Genomic DNA, 20941 nt, shown 5'->3' on the forward strand with positions numbered 1-20941 from the left:
AAATCAGGATAGCTGTGAGATGTATGAGCTATTGCATTCCTAAGGCTTAGGCACCAAGGAGCAACATGAACAGCCCAGGCAGCCTCTGCAATGTGGGGCGCTGCTGAAGCAGGTCACAAACATCAGCAGAGCAGAAATGGCAGGGACAGCACCCAAGGCAGAGCCCAGAAGACTGAGCTGCTTCTCAGGGCTACAAGCAGCCTTTCTCTTAAGGGGCAGATGGGATAGCAGTGAACCCAAAATATTTTCTAAGATGTTTACATGTTTACATCCAGGCTAATTACTGAAGAAGACTCCTAAGGATAAGGAACAGCTGAATCCAGCAGTAAATCTGTTCTTCTTTCCAAAGACTAAGTTAATGCCTTTTTTCCCCCCTTGAGCTGGTGCACATCTTGTAATGAGCTTAGACTCCAGGACTGGAACCCAACAGCCAAATCCTGAGCAAGCATCCACTTCTGCAGACCAGGACAAAGAATGAAGGGACATTCCTATCCAAGGGAAAAGCCTGCCATGATCCCAGTTCTGCAGACAGAATAGGGAAACAGTGGTTCAAAATGGAAAACAGATAATTGACAAAATATAAAAGGACAGAGAAGTCATAGAAATATAGTTCTTGCCTCCATGAATCTTCAGACTCAAGAGGTTTCACCAAAAACAGGTCAGAAAAAAAGTTTTATATAACTGTCATTTTTTAATTCTCCTTTGTATCTCTGGCATGCAAAAGTAAAAGTTCTATATATGATAAAATTTCTGGACTTTCTTCTTCCCAGTAAGAATGACACAATTTAAATCAAATGACCAGAAGTCTGTTCATGTAACAAAATATTTTTAACCTTTCAAAGACACTGCAGTACTGAAAGTAACCAGACGTGCAAATGGTATAAAGTGAAATGACACAGTACTCTATTTAGACAGCACCTTGATTCAGAATACAAAAGTTGCTTCTGCAGAGAACCCCCGCTGCTGCCAGGCTTCACATGTTCTATGCTGCAGTAGTTAGACTACCACAGAGCAAATCACTCCTCTCTGGCCAGCAAGTTGGTCAGTGGTTTGAAGAGAGTATTTCAGAAACTTGTGCAAGAGCAAAACTGTCTCATCAGCTCATTACAGCAGCAAAATGCAGACCCAAGTGGCTGCTGAAGCGCCAGGGCTGGTGGGAGCTCCCAGCGCCCTCCAGGCAGAACAGGGCACACAGCTCTGGAACATTCCACAAAGGAGATTTCTCTAGGCTCATACTACACCTGCCATATTAAGCAGCTTCCAAGAGCACATGGCAGCAACAAGGATGGGATTCTCTTTCCTCCCCGCTTAATTCTCCACCACCTCCACACCTGCCAAAAGATTCTAAAAAAACAATTACTGTCCTTAGTTCTTTGGTAAAGAAATCACTCTAGTGAGCCCTGAGTTTCACTATTATTCATCTGCAGATGTCTGTAAGAGTGTATTTGTCAGGGAAAAAAAATTATTACCGTGTTTTTTATTACCAGAAATATATGTAAAATGTCAATGGAAAGTTGCAGTCAAACAAAGCATTGCTGACAAAACACCTGAAAGAACTTGGGTAGTTTGAGTCTTCTGAAGAAACTGAAAAAGGAAAAGCCTAAATTAATGGAGAGGAAAAAAAATCTCTTTTCTAGTTGTAATCATCTCAGGTATAGCAAGTAAATATGATTTATGCCTATGGCTTTAAACAGCCCCACTCAATTTTATTTAATAGATTGAAAAAAAAAACCAAACCAAACCATTACTCTCAGTATTATGCAACACTGGGAAATGCACACAGAACCAACATGATACCATTATCATCTGCAGCTGGTCAAGTTACTCAAAAACCTCCTCCATCAAACCTATAATTTTTAGGACCCAGCAGAAAGAGAGGTACACATGCAGGTGCTTCTGGACTCAAAGCAAATATCATTACAGTGAAAATTCTAAGGAAAAAAGAATTAGGGAAAAACAGAACCAACCAAAAAACAAACCCAGAATAACATCCTTAATGATCAAAGACTAAACTGTCTCAAGCTTTTCAAACAGAACTGCTTTATTTTCTTTCCCGTAAGTACACAGCCTTTTATACCAAGACCACAACTCAACCCATTGTAGTTAAAACAAAGAGTTGTATTAAGCAATGCCATATAAACTAATTTTCCAGAGAAGCTGCCATAAAGTCATGGTATGAAATTATTCTTAACTCTTCTAGTTTAACTGAAATGAACTCAATGGAAGATAAAAATGCTGCATCTCCTATCAGAAAATTCTCATTGGGAAGAGGCTAACAAGTTAGATTTTTCCCTTTATAGTAAAAATTATGATGTATACAAAATACTTTTATTTAAAAAAAAAACCAAAAAACATTGAATCCGGTTAATTACAAAGGCTACAAAATCTACCCTTTGGTTTGTAACTTGAAAGTTCAGTGGCTCCTGTCATACTGGCAACTTTAAACATGCCAAGAAAAGAACTTACATCTAGCTTGTGAAAACACTCAATCCACCAAAAGAGGCAAAGCTGACCCTTGGCTTGAATGTACACAGAATCCTCAGCATGTGGATGGAGACTGCACTGCACATCTGCAGTGGAAAATGGCTACACTTCCTCATGCTCAAAATGCCAAGGTCATATTGTTCATAACCCATTTTCCACAGTCTCAGCTGGTTAGCCTTTATCTTCTTAGAGAAGAAGCATCTTTTAGTCTCTAGCATGGACTTTTGAGGGCGTCCATTTGACAAGAAGACACAAGGAAACAACACACATAAACATCATTCTTTATTAATTATTTCAAGTGTCATCTTCTGAGTTACGATCCTCAATTTTTTGGAGCGGCCGCCTAATACCAATTACTAAGTCTAAGGATAGAAGCTCTGTAACACAATGAAGAACTGAAATGACTAACTGGTATTTGCAATATACTGACTCTAAGCCTTCATTGTTTACAGGCAGTGGCTGATTTTTTTTGAGTAAATTAATGGCTTCAAGATAGAATTTGGTAAAGCCATCTCGTTCTGTCTGGTACAAGGCCTTGGGAATACTTAGCAAAGCATCAGCAACCACGTTACATACAATGATTAGCTCTGACTGCTGACACTGTTTTGCATAATCCTGAATATAATAATGTAACAGGATTTCAAAGTAACCTCCTACTGGCAAAACTGATCCCGCTTCTATGAGGCAGTTGGAGTAATCCTGTGCAACACCTGCAAAACTCTCCTCCTGTTTAAATGGAACTATATGGCAACATGTTTTCTCTAGACCTTTGCCAACATCCAGGCACTCACACGCAGTGACTGTATCAGTGTTACATGCCACTAACACAGGAGTGCTGTGGTTCTTTTGATTGTGGACCAGCAGATCACTTTTATCAGGGTCAAAAATTTTCCTCTCTGTTTCATCACTAAGTGCTTTCAGCGGACATTCAGAAACCTGGTTAGTATTACAAGTGTTTTCTATTACCAGCTGTTTCTGAGTCGCTGAAGAACGCCAAGTGTAAACATCTGAGGCTTCACTCTGGCTTTCACCTTCCGCTTTCCATTCCCCCCTCTGATCAACTGCTTTGAACAGCTGCTGCAGCATTGTGAACGCCTCTTGCAGAGCAGCAGCATGTTGCTCATTAACGCCATCGACCGGCCCACACAGGATCAGGCAGTGGGGCTGGAAGGCACACACACTGGCGAAGCCAACGTGGACACATCTCTTGGAGACGAGCAGCAAGGGCTGGCAAAACGTTACCACTGCAGTTTCGGTTATCTCTCTGTCCATGGTATCACCAAAAGGCACGTAAGGGGAGACACCAGTGATTTCACTGATAAGGGCCATTTCTTCCGAGGATAAGCACTCTACCACAGACACACCACATAACTTGGCATAGTAGATAACTACATCTTCTTGCTTCACACTGGACAGTAACAGCTTAACGTTGTTACTCTGCAAATGTTTCATTAAGGCCTCTGTCCTCTTAGCGATCCAGCGCAGGGAAGCCTGGTACTGACCTTCGGAGTCTACAACGAACTCCACACCGGGGGCCGTCAGGGCGGGCCGCAGGGGCTCGGTGACGAGCAGGGCCCGCAGCTCCCCGTCCGTCGGGCAGTAGGCAGCGAAGTCCCTGCGGAGGACGATGCCGGGCAGGATCCTGGAGCTCGCCAGGGGCAGGCCGGGCACGGCGGCGTGCAGCTCCGCGAACCGCTGCCTGAGGAGCCGCAGCACCTGCGGCCGCGTGGCGGCGGCCGGGGCGCAGCGCCGGCACATCTCGGCGCAGAGCCGCGCCAGGCGCCGCCGCTCGCCGGGGCCCAGCCGGCCGGCCAGGTACGGCTCCAGCAGCGGCTCCAGCGACCCGGGCGGCGCCGGCCGCAGGTGCCGCCGCAGCCCCCGCGCCGCCGCCCGCTCCAGCACTTGCGCCTCGAAATCTCGCAGCGCCCGCCGCAGCCCGGCGCCGCCGCCCGCCGCCCGCAGCCCGCCCAGCACGGCCGCCAGCAGCACCACGAAGCTCTTGGCGCCGTCCCCCGTCGCGGCGCGGTGGCTGCAGGCGCGGGCCGCCATCACCCTGCGGGGACACGGCCAGCGTTAGGGAGCCGCCCACGCCGGCCTCGCCCGGCCCCCTCGCCGCGGTACCTGGCCGCGGGCGGCTCCACGCTCAGCGCCTCCAGCAGCCGCCGCCCGTCCCGCGTCGGCATCACCTCGCCCGTGGGCCGCAGCAGCAGAGCCCGCCCGCCCCGCGGCCCCAGCGCGCCGCGCACCGCGCCCGCCAGCGCCGCCGCCTCCTGCCACAAGCGCGGCCGCTCCGGCCCGGCCGCCGCCATCGTCGCCGCGCCCGGGCCGCCCCTTCCTTCCCTCCCTCCTTCCTTCCGCCCGCCCGCCGAGCTTCAGGGCCGCGCCCGGGCAGCGGCGGAGGGCGGGACAGGGGCAAGCGGGGAGCGGGAGCCGCGCGGGAGGGACGTAGGAACGGGAGAGGGAGCGGCGCACAGAGCCCAGAGACGCGGAGGTGCGACACATCTTTATTGGAGGCGGGCCGTAACAGCTCAGAGCCCTCACACAAAGCCGTGATCCCGGGTGTCGGACAGGGCGGGACACGCGGGACGGGGCAGCGGGCGCTGTGTCCTGAGGGCTAATCTTCCCGCTTGGCAGAGCGAAAGGCCGGGGTAGGGTAGAAAGGAGAAAAAGTTAAGGAGAAAAAGCCCAAATAATCTCACCCCGAAGTTACATCGTTCGAGCTATTTCTGTATTACCACAAAGTAGTGCAGCTTCACTGTAAACATCCCAAATCCTCGACTTTCGGCTCACCAGCCAGAAAGAAGAAATAGTGTAATGTTTTAAGAGCTGATTTTTTTTCCCCCCAGAGAATGACTAAGCAGGAACATCAGTTCTCAAACACAACAGCCCTCACAAAAGATCTGGTATTATATATGGCACAAATTTGACAAATCTTTACATGTCTCCGAACAGCATAGAAACCCATCAAGAAGGCACTGTTTACAATACTTGAATATCTGCTAAATTTTCTGTGATTTGCGGGTACTCCTGAAATAAAAATAATTAAAACGTAGAGATGTACAGAATTTTTGTTACACATTATTTACACAAACAATGGTAATAGCTAAAAATAACAGCCTTTAAGAAACTGACATACAAAGTCTGTTTCATAAACATGAATCTAGGAAGGAAAAAAAATTGCCAAAGGCACACAAGGGCAGCAAACAAACAAAAAAGAAGAAATCACAACCATTACGTTTTACAAGACAACCTTGCAAATAATTTGTGAGATTTCATAAGTGGGAGGAAGGACACAAAAACCAGACTATACACCCTCATCAAGTGATATCAACTATTTAAAAGGAATCAACACATGAAATCCAAGAAACATCATCTACTGAAAATGATACTTGTTGTATTTCACATGGCATATTTACTTTTTCTTAGCTTAGGTTATCTGTACCCAGTTAGGCAATCTGTACCTAAATGGCAAATTAAAGGCATAGAGTGCATCTGAAAACAAACAAACCAACCCAACAAAACCACATGGCAAATTCTGCAGATATTTCCTGTACAAGGAAAAAACCCAAACAAAACAGGAATTCGAAATCAAATGTGAAAACAAGTGCTGTTATAAACTTTAAAAACTAGAAGGCCACAGCCCTCAAGCATCAAGCATCTGCAAACTGTACAATCAATTTTTATATATGTGCAGAGCTCAGTCTTAAGCAGGTAGTAGTCAAGATCTGCTGTACATCATGGCTAAAGAGGACAACGGTGACGCACTAAAAAAAGGATCCATACATGTCTGTGACCAACTGTACAGTAAAAAATAGGGAAGAAGTTTCTTTGTTCTATTCAAATGAGGAAATATACAAAATCCAGCAAATTACTAGGCTTTCACTGTACTTTTCAGAATTTTTCTAATCATAAAGTCTTGCAGAAGTCTGCAATCTTACTTTTCAAGAAGTTTCATCACATATCCTTTACCTTTCCAGTTCATCACTAAAACCACTTTTTCAACAGAATTCAACTCTAAAAAATAAGTTGAAAAGGAAAATAAGCAAAAGGATTTTGTTTTGCTCTGTTCAAGTCTTTCACTCATCGTGAGCTAAGCATGAACTTCAGCAATGGATTATCTTTTTAGCCTGACACTGTCCAACACTGCCAGCCAGCCAGCTGGCTGGGTCAAATCCAGTCACTACCATGTGGTCCATGTAAAAATGCATGCAAACTCTGTTATTCACTGCTCTTCAACAGAAGTGATTGAAAAAATCAGCATGAAAAGGCAGAAGTACATTTCTATTTACAAGGAGATACAAGCTTGAAACTATCAGTCAAGAGTTTCAGCACCACAAATTTAGCAGAATATTATTTTAGGGGATTGAAGTTATTGCCCACATCTCACTCACTGGATTATTCTCATGTTCAGAGTATGTTTAAAGGCTTGTAATGGATCTTAAGACAGGTGAAGCTTTGACATGTGAATGCAATAATGAACAGCCAAATTCCAGGCTAAGAGTGTTAAAGTGAATGCCGTAATACTCTGCTTTCTTAATGCCGTTTCATACATGGGTAACTTCAGTTTTCATTTAGAGACTGAGGCATTTGTAATTATTTTGTTTGTTTATGAAAGGACTTTCTATGTTCACAAATTTTGCCCCTGTTAAATCAGCTGTGGATTTAATAGAAGTCCAACCAGGTTTGGTCTTGCCCATGGCTACAAGATCTGGTTAACGTAACAGGTTCCAGAAAAATTATTCAAGACCAAACCGTGCTGATGTGAAGCTGTACGAAATATGCTGAAGTTCACTGCTTACACAATAGACTTTCACACAGCTGAGGCCCACAGAAGAGGAAAGGTAAAAGATTAGGGGAGGTGCATGGGTGTCAGCCACAGAAATATATAAGCTGGACAGATAAACGAGTAAACAGTATTTTTACTAAATACTAGTGAGACTGATGCAGAACAGAAAGGCAGATCACCTGGAGACTCAGGCAGGCTGCCCAAGGCAGAGGCATAACCTGGCCATGGCAAAAAGCCAAACATGACTTTCAAACTATTCCACTGCCCAGGATGGATTTGATTCCTGAGAGGATCCTCTGAAAACAAACTTGGCTGTCCTTCACACTTTGCCACTCATCCTCCTGTTGTCTCACCTGGGGTACTGAAAATACTTTTTCATTTCTACAGCCCCTTTTTGCCTTGGTATGCTTGACTGGCACAGGGAACTCACCAGATAAATACCAGCACTACATTTTTGGCTGGAATTTTACAAATTCTATACATGCATATATTTCTTCAAATAAAAAATGTTAGAAACCCTGGTTTTGAATTTAAACTTAAGCTTTGCATGAATGTGTATGACTACAGCATACTAAGAAGGTGCATCCATGTATTCCGGTAGGTAGTATATACTTGCAGTACAGAGGGATTTCAAACACTTGGATTTTCCTCTTACTTGTTTTGAGATACGTGGTGTTAGCCATCACACAACTTCTGAGCTTTCCCTGTGTAAACACACACATTTTCATTTGCAACTCTGCTCATGACAGTGCCTGAATCCTATTCTACTGCCTTTTGGAGATTCAGCTCAAGCTACACACTAAGCATACCCCTTGACATTTTGTTTCAAAAATACCCATGAGTCCTGGCATCAGCAGTCTGCCTGCTTACCATGACATGGCCATAAACAAATGTAAATCCAAAGCTGTAGATTTTTCAAGACTTACAAACATACCATAAATCCTTGACATTTGCAATTCATGAGAGAGTAGACCAAAACAGTACCTCCCTGGCTGCTGTACTGTTAAAAATGTGCTCTGTACAGTAGATGTGGGAATGTTTTTAAGATGAATCTTAGTTTTAAAACTATAAAACAGCTGGCTTACAAGCCTACAGTAATTCAGGATAAAAGCCTCATACTTCCAAAACTAATCAAGGACATTATATTGCAGATTTCCCAAAGACTTTTTACTTGCCATTTCCTAACACACACAATTTTTCCTATAATAATGTATTTGTTTGACCTTAAACAAAAGTTTACTTCCAAACACCCAATGCCATTTACAAAAGCTGATGGCTACTTCAAAACTTTTTGTTACAAAAATGATAAGTTTATATATGTAATGAAGTATGCCTGTTTATCATTCTACCATAAAGGACTCACATCCTACCTATGGGGTCTGACCTCAGTGTTGAACTTGATCTATTCTGTGGTGAAGATTCATCAGTGTGACGCAATATAAACACAAGGCTGATGTCGTATGACTGCGAGACAGAGGCACACACCAGGAGCAAGAGTGTACTGGCACTTACACAGTTCTTACTGCAACTGGGTAGACACAAGTATGATTCTGAACCATGAATGCTGAGGCAAAGTTCTGTAAGTTGCTGCTACACAGTTCTTTTACATAATATTGCATCATTTAAAGTCCAGCTTAAAATATGGTCCCCAGTAACAGTTTGATCATTCCAGTTCAAGAAGGCCCTTGTTCACACTTCTTATTTGAACAAGACATTAATGATAAGCTGTAGCAGAACCATAAGTGCAATGAAGACATAGTGCTTAAACTGCAAGGAATGGTAGTCCCAGGGTGATGAATTAGAAGTGACTCTATTTCGTAGCGCCATGATCTCCCTGTAAGATAGAAAACAATATCCTGTAAATTACAGACTAGACAATTTGACACTTTCTACTATGTTAGGATTACCTACAGAAGGCAGCTTTAGAGGAAAACATTGAAACATCAACGAGCAATCAATATTTGAGAAAAGATGCATACCAGCCTCTAAGAGAAAAAAAAATCCTACAAGATTACTATTCTCTAAACCATTTTAAAGCATTTTAATTAGTACTACCTCTTAATGTCTTCCTGTGTTTTCTTTATAGACTCAATGGCACTATGTAGTTCACCAAGGTCTGTCCCTTTTTTCCTTATTCTTGTATTATGCTTCATAAGTTGTGCTAGAAGGATACAAAAGCCAGATGTAATTGACTGAAGTGACTGCTGCCATAAAAGGAACAAAGTGCAAGTGACAAATTAACCTGTAGCAAAAATGAGGAGAAAATCTTCTAACTAGCTTCTATTGAAAACTTTATTTCAGAGTCACCTATACCACAGGACAGCAACTTTAGTGCTTGAAATATCTTTTAAACACTCATCATATTGTTTAGCTTCTGCAAACATTATCAACAAGAAAAATCTACCCTCTAGCGACATACTAATCTACAAATTAAAGTAATTTTTTAAGAAAGAAAACAGTTTATCAACACCATTCTTTTCCCCATGATATTAAATATGTACAGCACTTAAGCCTACCTACACTGCATTTAAAAAGACAGCAAAATTTGCAATCAAAACCATGAGCCATTCTGCTTTGTTTTCCAGAACATGCTTCAGATTGGATAGAACTAAAATATTGTAAAAACACTGTGATAAGAAGAGTACTCATGACACCGAACTCTTCAGCTGTCAAATAAATTTATTATTTGCGTAAGTAAATGTATCTTTTTGTACCTTCACTCCCAGAGGAATCCTGGTTATCAGGCTCTGGGGATGAGAAACCACACTCTCCTTTCTTCAGACCGGATGGCTTTCGTTTAATTTTTGGAACAGTAACCTAAAATTGATAAATTTGCGTGTTATTTCCAGAGAACCAGAACTGTAGCAAAGCAGCACATTCTAACAATGACAGTTAAAAGCACAATATCTAAGAGAAGTCTAAGTTAAAACTTTTGATGTATTAGCAGTCTGAATTTTGTGCATCTTCCCATTTAAGGGAAAATACACATTAAACTGCTGAGCTCAAGTTTGCATATTTTATATTCCTACCCAATCAAGTAACTTCTACTGCTTAGGATGCAACACAGAAGTGAAAGATTTTGTATATTGTGTGAAAACAACATTTCCCATTAATCCCAATGCTCTATTGATCTTTACACACATAATATACAATATATACAAGTTCCTGGATCTTGCATGTGCTGTCAGAACTGGAACATACCATTGGTGTCCGATGTCGAACTTTTGTCTGGATTGCACCATCTTTTTCAAACTGGATCATATCATTCAAAGGGTCCCATGGTCTGGTACTAGACAAAGTAAATAATGTTAACACTACAGTAATTTCAATAGGAAATATTTCCTTGCTCAGAAACTACTCAGTATGAAGAGGCTAAAACTTTCACTACACAGAAATCAGATATGGCATTATGATCTTATCTTCTACTTATGGTCCAGTCTTAACCTGCAGGGCCAGCAGAGCTAAAAAAAGAACTTCATGTCCAGATCAAACCCCCAGCCAGCTGATAGGAGTACAAACTATTACATTAACCAACAATACCATAATGATTTTTTTTTGCCAATCATATCTGATTGAATCATGAAAGATTTTCTGCTTCAGATACAGTTATTATTTTAGAACTACAGGGAAATTAGTGGAATTTAAAAATATTTAGACTGCTTTTTGTTGAGTTTTCATTTTTCCTTTTCAAAGATGCCTATGAAGGAGAGTTTAAGAATCAGTTACCTCAAACCTGCTTTCATCCCAAAGCAGCTAATGGTAATCGAGACTGGTTTCATGAGACGCTAACGAGCTATGCACAGTTTTCTTGTTCTGATTTTTAAGAGTGCTTTTTCAATTACAGTCTGATTCAGAATTTTAAAAACCACAACAGCATAAGACACATAACTCACTGGAGAACAGCAAGCAGCCAAAGGAAAACACCAACGTCACCACTGATTACAGAGCTTTCAGGACAGAAACTGCAAGTGAGCTGCAGGAAGGATGTTCTGACGCAGAGCTTTAGCCAGAGTATATTGAGCATGGATTTCCTTTTGTGTCCTGCATGCCTTTTAAATAGCTGTAGCTGTTTCAGATGTTGTGAACACAGACCTGCACTTACATCTTAGCTTAACCTGACTTGAATTAAATGTCATCTGAGGTAACTGGGTTAAGAACTAGGCATTTCTCTCTTCTCTATTTGTAATCCAGATGCCTAAATCCATGATCCAGATACCTTAACAAATGCTCCAGCTCACTGAACAATCTTTCACAGTAAGTGTGACTGCTTTCTACATGGACCAGGTGGTGAGCCACCATTATATGCTTGAAAGGAGAGGCTTTTTCCAGGGAATGCTGTCAGTGCAGACTGCTTTCTGGTACATAGCAAAATTTCTGTGACACATCCTTGAAGCACAAGGCCTCAAGGACATCAGGAATAACACAGATTTACAAGATAGGTTCTGAAGTCTAACAGATTTCAAATAAAGTCCTCTTCCTAATGGTTTTGCACAGGGTTCAAGAGTATGGGCAGTCCATTGAGCTGGACTGTTCCCAACTCTCGAACAGGAGGAGGCATCAACACAACTAGAGGATTCAAACCAAGAGAGGGTGCTTCACTGAGCATTTGATCTAGCTGGGGAATTTCCCTGCTGCACGATGTTTTCAGTCATGAAAGTCTGCACAAACTTAATAAGAAGACAATGAAATGGGGAAGCAATTAACTGAGAGTTGTTAAATACAGAGATTCTTCGTTTGGTTCCAGGAAACCTCCAAGTTCCAAATTTGCTGGAAATGTGTAGAGTACTCAGGATTCTTGTACTCTTCCCTGTACATACACTTAGGCTATGACCTTAATATCACCATTCTTGTACAGAAAGGTAAAGGCCTCCCATGTTTAGCCACTGGAATATGCTTCCAGCATCCATGGATTCAGAGTTACTTAACTTCATTGTATCATTGTTGGCCATTTTACTTTTACAATCTCTACAACACAGAAGCATGCTGGGTACTGAAAAAAAAAATCAGCAGAACATGGGTGCTCTGTGAAAACCATCACTAGTAAAGGGTTCAGCTTCAAGCTGACTTTTGCAACATTGGTGAGGACACAGAATACATCCTTCCAGCAGTCAGGGAGACAGCTGCATCTTCAGCTTCTGACCCAGAACCTCACACAAAGAGATTCACAGACACTCGTTCAGGACAGATTTGACAGCCAGGTAGAGCCACCTCGTCCTAGCATTAACTATTGCTGCAAAGCTGCTATTCTTAGAGTTATTCTAATATATAACAAATTAAATGGCTCAATCCAACTATGCACAGGCTTCTCTGATTTTCAGACACGAGATTTTCTGATTCCCAGCTGGTATGCCCATATGTACAATATTTTCCAGTTTGGGAAAATCTGCATAGATGTCAGTCTAGGGGGAAAAAAGGGAGGACAAACACCAAACTGACATGCCCCAAAAAATCTAGAGCATAGCACAGCTATGTTGTTATACATAAATAAGCTATATGTATCAGTTCTTTTGCTGCTGAAACCACAGGAAGAGGCTCAGCAACATTACCAAGCACTCCAGGACTCACTCAGCATATTTATAGTGCCATTCTCCTGTGATTGAGTCCTGATCGAACAGCTTGCATGCCCACTCTTCATCCTTAAGCTTCCTCTCTTTGGCACTCCTTCTCTGAGCTTCTTCCAGAATATATTTCTCCTGAGTAGCTTCTGTTTGGTCTTTATTATTTATTGCTTTTGTCACTTGTTGCCAAAGCCTGACAAATGAACAATATACAGAATCACCAGAGTCACAATCTGGTTGACAGAAATAACTGCAAACAATTTCCTCAATTATAGGCTAAGTAAATGGACCACCCTCCAAAGAGAATATTACCATTTTAATAGAAGTTTTATCTACATTTCTATCAAAATTTCCCTGACTTAATCCATATATATAATGATCTTATATTTAACAGTGTTACTTTCTTTTATTATCAAAGGCTAGTATCATCAAATATGGGAAAGTAATGATAATTTGCTTCTATTTTGGAGAAGATTATGAGTTTTATTTTGGAAAAATAAATACATTCTATAGTGAACTTACTTCTCTGATTCAAAGTCATCTTGCTCTTCAAACTTCACAGTATATCTATGTAATCTACGCTGCTTTATCTCAGATGTTGGGTTCCAGAATGTCTCTGAAACACCTGTCTTCTTGTCACTAATAATAACTTCACTGTCCTGTAACAGATATGATTGATTTCTTAATTGTAATTATCTCAGAGTGTCAAAATAACAAAAAAACAGGGCATGAGCTTTTTTTTTTTTGTAACAAGAATTTCTTTTCTTTAGAATGCATGCAGTTAAAAATAATTAGATATGCTAAATTTAAAATTCAATTTCTGCTTTCTGTGCTAGGTTCTAGCTTGGAACAGAGATGCAATGGAATCATTACTACATTCAAAAATGAGTGATGCCATATCACCTCACCAGATCTGAAACAACCTCAAATATTTCATGCTGGTGCCATAAAAATTCTTCATAGTACTAATGCATATACCAAAACATTTCACAAGATCATTGTGAAGGAACATTTTATTTTCTTTGTAAACTACTTAAACTTTTCCATCTTTTAAGAGCTGGAAATAGAACGATGTTGATTCTATACTTCCTGGAATACTTTCTGCAAAAGCAGTACTTCATTTTTTTAAAAACATGAGTCTTTTTTGCCTTTAAGTGCTGTTTTCACCTGTCTCAACTGTCTGCCAGAATTTATAAAAGAGTATCACTCACTACTTACCCAGTGACCTTCTAAAACAGCCAGAACTTCTTTGCCAAGCTTAATTCTCCCTGATATTTGATTAACATTGTCATTGTTACCCAGAAAAGGCTGCAAAACAAAAACAAATGGTATCATGTTTATTTTAATAACATTATTTTTGCTTATATGCTTAGTCTTAAGGAAAAATGTGAATGTATGAAATGTGCTGTAAACGGCCCTGATATCTTTAATATTGTATCTTCTACTTATTAATCTTAAAGAAGTCTAAAACCAGAGTATGCAGTTTCTTTTTTCCTTCTTAGAAGATTTTCTGAGTAAAAGTTTTCTCTAACAGATGTTGAAAGAAAGAAAACAGAAAATAAGGCAGAAAACAGTGACATGATATCCCGAAGGACACAGTCATTTGCTACACTAATTTCATGGCTTTGCCAAGGACCATTTGTTACTAGAGATTATCTTTTGTAGAAACAACGATTGCCAGGGATTTTCTTTGGCCTTTTGACAGGCTGCACATGTATCCTGTGGACTGACAAGGCAAATTGTCAGTTAAAACAGCCTCCCAACTTTCATGTTTCCCCTACAATTTCAACTGAATACAACTTCTCTCTCCATGTGCACACTTCTTGAAAACGTTTTTTTTATCAGTTTCCATCTCAAGGATGGCAAATGCATTTTTCAGAAGCCATCTAGAAGTGGTTCAGAAACCTTTGTTTAGCTTATGTAAATGGACATTATGTTTATTCTCCTTCTTGTCCCCACTCACAGTGTTCACAAACCTTGAGTTTAAATTCAATTGTCGCACTGTAGCCAGTTTTCTCACAGGTGATGTTGACTATTCCTCCAAGCTCTAAGGTCATTGTCCCATAAAGAATTCCTGCAAGAGAAAAAAACAAAAAACAAAAACAAAACATAACCCCCCAGCTAAAACAAATGTTTTTAATTGAACAAAACAAAACCCCTAAGTTACTTGGGTACAATTCCTAGAGTAAACACGTTTGTGCCAGAGGAAAACTTTTATTTTCAGATGATCTTTCCTGTGTGATTCTGTGTATCCTGAAAGGGAATTCTGGAGTATATGGGTAGACAATACTGAGTAACTCAGCCTAAAAATGAGCAATTCTGCAAGCTATTTTGTGCTATTACTGACCTTCCAGAAAACTTTACAAAGCAATGACCCATTTCCCATAGTGAAACTAAGGACAAATGCTCATAATTTATAATCAAATCACACTGTGGTGTAGATACTATATCAGCTTTTATGTTTAAAAGAGGAAAATAGTGGAAAAGCTCAAAGCTGCTCTAATAAAAGACAACTCCAACAGTAAATTAATATCATGTACTGACAGATAACTATAGATATAATTTTACTATTTCTTACTAGTCATGAAAAAATCTTTTCCTGTGTCAAAAATGAAAACATAGCTTAAACAACAGATGTATTTTTCTCCTGATAAAATATGTGGAAGCCTAGAGCCACCAATCTTCAGAACAGTCTCCTCCAGATGACAGGCTTGAGTCCAACACAGCACCTTATTTAGAATAATAAGCTTCTTTTCTCATAACTTTGCCATCTAGAGAATGAAAAGAACCACTACCTTTACAATGGGCATATGGCATTGTCATTACATAATCTTCTCCCCTATTTAGAAACGTTAGGCGTCCTTCTCCGTCTAGTATGGCAGATAATGAATTCCCTGAAATTCAAAGACAGACAGTCACATTTCTCCCTCTGCAAGACAACAGCCAACACTTCCTAATAACTAAGCAGTACAATTAAGAACATCAGTATATTAACACTGCAACCTATCCTCTCTAGTGAAGCCACTATAATACACAGTGTCTCCAATTAAATGTTAAAACACTCCAAAAATAGAAATTAAAATTCTGAAGACCAGTAGCAAAAACTTTGTAAGGAAATGACAATACCACAACCAAAACACTGACCCTTCTAACAGCCTTCTTGCAGTCACAAAACACAGCTCCAAAACACATGCACCAATTTTGCATCCCTCAATACACATACAAACAAAAAGCCCCATTATTTACCATAGAATTTTGATTTGGCCAGAATGCTACCACTAAGGCAAAAACCATCCTTGCGGTTGCTAACATAGAAGGCAGATACTGGAGGATGATGTGACACCTGTTGGAAAAAAAACCCCATATTTGAGACAAACAAAAACAAGCAATACAGTAAATATAGTATAAGCTTTGAGCTAAAAATGACAACGCAAAATTCAGGCTGTACATATTAGAATGCAGTTAATATATGTGAAGTTTGACTAAAATCTTTATAAAGATCGAGCAATCACCTACTGAATTTCAAGAATTAAGAAAACCAGCACTGACTTGTTCCAGGGGAAGTAGAACAGAAATATTGGAAACACCTTCCTCCCTGTCTCTTTTTAGGAAGGCAGACTTAAGAGACAACTGTAAGAAAACTATGCTCACCAGGAGAGGTTTTAGGATACTACTCATACACTCCAGTACATTTTCTGAAACTACCATAGCATATAACTAGCACAAATATACAATACATTTATTTTTCTTAAAATTATTTTTTCCATTTACCTGTTCTGCAATATAAAAGGTCTTGCTGTTTGTCCTTGGATGAATCCACATGCAGCGGAAAAACTCTCCAAGTATAGGATTGTACGGCTTTTTTAGTCCCTAAACAGAAATTGAATAGAGAGTAACCATACTGTGCAGGTACACAAGTCACAGAATATTTTATCATCTATCACCGAAGACACATAGGAAAAATAATTATCATAATATATATGCTGAAGTACATGGTCCTTGATTTCATCATTTGAATATTATGCTCAATTAGTCTGCTGTTCACTCTAGGAAAATTATCATACATTCAGTATATCCACTAAAGCATTCTACACATAAGGACACAAAGAATGTAAGATTTGTTTAGGGGTTGTTTTATTTTTTTTTTCCCCCAGAATCATTACAGAGCTTTTGTCAGAAGTAAGGTAGTAAGTACTTTCTGTCAATACTATTTCCCAGCAATATGACTATGAAGAGTATTTAATGCAAAGCTAAATGAAGTGGTAGAAACATTAGTCCTCCAATTTCAGACTTTTATCACTGAATAATGGTAAATATAGAACTGGCTCAACTTTATAAAAAATATTTAGTTCAATTTCTACTGCAAGGGACAAATGCAATTGAATTTAGTCTATTTTCAGCATGGTTAGGGATCAAAAATTTCCATGATGTGTTTGTGTAAGCAATGAAAACATTGCTTTTTTAAAAAATGCATTAAAATATAAATTAAAAAAGAAAAACTTACTCCAGCATATCCCTAAAGTCCTCAAAATAGACACAGTGACTGAAGACAAAATAATATGTGAAAGTATACCTTTGGCTTTTTGTAGAATCCTGACAAATACCACTTCACTACTTGTTTCATGCGGTTGTAAGCATTCTCTTCAAGAGCAGCTCTATGAAACAGAAAACACAGATCAAGTACCAGTATTGCATCATCTATAACATGCTATCAATTGTTGTGACATATCTTGAATCTATGAGCTGAGTAAAACAGGTCTTTGATTTGCACTGCTGTAAAACTTTCAGCCTGATCTCACCAAATTTAAAGTTTTCAAAGAATTGTTTGAAAATTGAAGTCCAACTAAAATGGCAGAAATTGTATTTCCATATTTGAGTCTATTCTTTGTAACATTAAATTCTGTCCCACTCCCACTCAAGTTCTTCTGTTTGAGAAGGTTACTACTTGAGTATCTTTTTACTACCAGTCTACTTACATGCAGAGTTCTGAGCTGAATAATATTTCAATTTACAGTCTGTAATTTATTAGCTACATTTGAGCTGGCAATTGTAAATCATTGTATTAAAAAATTAACTAGTATTGGTTTCTCATTTTAAATATGCTTCTTGGAAAAAAAAAATTAAACTCATTTTCAGAAGTCTTTCAACCAGTCTTCAGAAACTAAACCAGAAATGCCTGCAACATGACTGCTCTTAAATTATAAGAGGGGCCAGACTTCAAGATATACCATATGAGCTCTCAAGGCAGTCAGCTTTCAGAAAATGGCAACATCTGACACTGTTACCCTATTTTAATTTTAAAAATGAAAACCAAAGACTTACTCAGACAGAAAGTCTGCATGGTAGTAGTAATCAGACAGCTTGTCCAGAAAAGAGCGAGGCTCCAAAATAAATGTAGGCAGTACAACCTTGGACAAGTCCATTCCTGGCCGGACTTGCTTCAGTAGTGTCCAGATCAAACTTTTGTTTTCTTCTGACACTTCTTCTGTCTGAGCAGCCTCACCTGCCTAGGATGAACCAAAAAACTGCTTACAGAAAGGAGAAAGCAAACAATCCTCCAGAGGACAGGTCAACACATTCTAAGGTTGCAGTAAGGATGGGAAATGGATACTTAAAATAAATCACTCTGAGATGCTGAAGCAACTATGGAAGTTAGAACCAGTTTCTATAAATACACTTATGATACATCTTTCATGAAGTAGGATAGATTTACTACTCAGCATTAAAAACCACATTTGTTTTCATCATCTCTAGGCTGGAAAATTTTGAGGTAGGATGTTGTTCAGAAATCCTTCTTTAGTTCTTTCCTAGGCATCACCTGCATTACTCTCTCTTCTCAAATGCAGGACCTAAACACCAAAGGGCTGTTCATTCTACCAGCTTTTCCCAACCATAAAAGCTGACATATCTATGTCTTTCATTGCCTTGAATCAGTCAGTAGCATCAGTGGTTTTCCTTATAGAAAATACACCACTTAGGGGTAAATGAGCAAAACCAGCAGCCACACTCCATGCTCCTTTTTGTCCAAGAAGAGGGGAGATATTATCCCATATAATTTCTGAAATTAAGAGCAATGGTTGTAGGAAAAGCAAGGAAAGGCATCCCTTTTTCTAGAACAGTTCTAAAATGCATACTCAAAAATATGTGACTTAAAACTCCTCAGCTTTTCCTAAAACACTGCTTTGTTTAGACATTTTACTAGAAAGCACTAAAGCATGAGATATTCTTGTTCCATGAGCATAAAAAAAAAAAACGCATAGTCATTTCTCTTAAAGAGAAAGAGGAGATTTCTGAAAAGACTTATTTCAATTTTTGTTATCAAGATTTTTGGTTTACAAATCCCTGTCATATTTGCCTGTATAGACAAATACATAAAACAACCTGCAGAAGTGGAATAGCAGCTTTGAGGAATCTTTGAAATGCAAGCTGACATCAGAAGCACAGCAAGCCTTCCACTAAATTCTGCAGACTACAACAGCTTAACTTCTCTCTTGCAGGAGAAAAAAAGCAAGTGTCAGATTGAATTCAGACCTTCAACTTGAAGATTTTACTTGAAGAAAAAAACAGGACTAAGTTAATAAAACCCAAACAGAAGAAACAACAAAAGAACAAGTAGTCCTGACAAACCTCTGCTGCAGGAGGCCCTTTCTGTACATTCTGCCTGAGCATTATGCCAGGTAAATTTATTATCTCTGTTAAAATCTGATACATTAGCACCAGAATGGCAAAGCAGAGCAGAATATGGGTGAACAGAACCTTTTCTATACATTATTGCTGAAAATATGAAAGCCAATCCTGTAAGTCAGCTTTCAAGTGTAGCCTGACCCTTAAAATATCAGCTTACTATTTGGAGAAGCTGCTTGCTCAGTACATCAACAGCCCTTTTACCTCCCCAAGTTCTTCATGACTCTGTTCTAAGTAAGTAGTTTCCTTGATATCAATTGGTTCTGGATCCACATAAGAATCATCCTGTCGCTCCGATGTGTCACTGTCGCTTTCTTCACTTTTCCCCAGCCCATCGTTATCAGACTCCTCGTGGTCATGGTCATTTTCCTTATCAGACTTGTCAGAGTATGTATCTTGATCTTTGAAGTGATGCCTCTCAATTTCACTGTCATTTAACCTATTAAAAACAAAGGCTAAATGAATCTTCAACTTCACACAACTTCCTTGTTTCCAAACCAGGATCTTAATAAAATACACACCAAAATTCCCAGTGTCAAGCCTGAGGTGGCAGGAGTGTCAAACTAGCCCTGCTGGAAACATGTAGGATGTATACACTTCTCACTGAAATGTCAAATGACACTGATACCAACTACCTCTATAGGAAGCCTGTTCCAGTGTCTGACCATACACTCAGTAAAAAAATGCTCCCTAATGTCCAGTCTAAACCTCTTCTGATGATACTTTAAACCATTCCCATGCTTCTATACCAGGGAGAAGAATTCAGCGCCTCCCTTTCCAGTTCCCCTCCTCAAAAAGCAGTAAGAGAGCTCTAAGTTTGCATCTCAGCCTCCTTTTCTCAAAACTAGATAAACTGAAAGGTTCTCAGTCCCTCCTCACCAGCCATGCCTTCCAGCTCTTTAACAAGATTCGTTGCTCCTCCTCAGAATATAGTCAAGAACCTTCATAACCTTTCTAAATTTTGGGGCCCAGAACTGCACACACCCCTCAAGCTGAGGCCACACAAATGCTGAATATAGCATTGTGTGGCCTCTCTTGACCAGCTGGTTAATGTCTGTTTGATGCAGGCCAGGATGGTGTTTGCCCTCCTGGCTGCCAGGGCTCGCCGCTGACCCATGTTTGTCAGACAGCCCCTGGCCCCTCTGCACTGCCCCTGTGCCCGCCTCATGCCCAGCAGTCACCTCAGGCCACTGGGAGGGCAGGGCTGCTCCCAGCCCATTCCTCTGCCAATTTATCCCTGTGCCTGGCAGTACCCTGCCCTAGGTGCAGAATTGGGCACCGGGACTTCTTTAATTCCATGCCATTGATGATTGCCCCTCCCTGTTTGGTATTGTCAGCAAACTTGCTAAGAGTGCATTCAACTCCTACATCCACAGATCACTGGCCAAAACACAGAACAGAACAGGCCCATGATTGAGCCCTGAGGGAC

General features: G+C 40.2%; 2 protein-coding genes across 7 annotated transcripts in view; both read right to left on the minus strand.

Moving 5' to 3' along the window:
- Nucleotides 1–2753: 2753 nt before the first annotated feature.
- BBS10 (Bardet-Biedl syndrome 10) lies at nucleotides 2754–4682 on the minus strand. The gene is made up of 2 exons (XM_054275344.1): nucleotides 4606–4682; nucleotides 2754–4537 (listed from the first exon to the last, which is right to left on the minus strand). The coding sequence occupies exons 1-2, from the start codon at nucleotides 4665–4667 to the stop codon at nucleotides 2779–2781; spliced, it is 1821 nt and encodes a 606-aa protein (XP_054131319.1). The 5' UTR covers nucleotides 4668–4682; the 3' UTR covers nucleotides 2754–2778.
- A 288-nt stretch (nucleotides 4683–4970) lies between these two features.
- The window catches only part of OSBPL8 (oxysterol binding protein like 8), an 84076-nt gene continuing 68105 nt past the window's right edge, over nucleotides 4971–20941 (minus strand). For all 6 annotated transcript variants that reach the window (XM_054273500.1, XM_054273492.1, XM_054273530.1 and 3 more), the window contains 14 exons: nucleotides 19717–19951; nucleotides 18151–18335; nucleotides 17402–17483; nucleotides 16600–16698; nucleotides 16075–16171; nucleotides 15624–15722; nucleotides 14805–14902; nucleotides 14047–14136; nucleotides 13351–13487; nucleotides 12836–13021; nucleotides 10472–10559; nucleotides 9985–10087; nucleotides 9326–9431; nucleotides 4971–9104 (listed from right to left, as the gene is read on the minus strand). In XM_054273500.1, coding sequence (XP_054129475.1) covers nucleotides 8969–9104; nucleotides 9326–9431; nucleotides 9985–10087; nucleotides 10472–10559; nucleotides 12836–13021; nucleotides 13351–13487; nucleotides 14047–14136; nucleotides 14805–14902; nucleotides 15624–15722; nucleotides 16075–16171; nucleotides 16600–16698; nucleotides 17402–17483; nucleotides 18151–18335; nucleotides 19717–19951 — 1741 coding nt within the window. In that variant the 3' untranslated portion in view covers nucleotides 4971–8968. The remainder of the gene's footprint in view (nucleotides 9105–9325; nucleotides 9432–9984; nucleotides 10088–10471; nucleotides 10560–12835; nucleotides 13022–13350; nucleotides 13488–14046; nucleotides 14137–14804; nucleotides 14903–15623; nucleotides 15723–16074; nucleotides 16172–16599; nucleotides 16699–17401; nucleotides 17484–18150; nucleotides 18336–19716; nucleotides 19952–20941) is intronic.

The sequence above is a fragment of the Melozone crissalis genome, unplaced genomic scaffold (genome assembly GCF_028551555.1).
Source record: "Melozone crissalis strain CALT ecotype California unplaced genomic scaffold, PUWL_Pcris_2 ptg000004l_1, whole genome shotgun sequence".
NCBI classification, from domain to species: domain Eukaryota; kingdom Metazoa; phylum Chordata; class Aves; order Passeriformes; family Passerellidae; genus Melozone; species Melozone crissalis.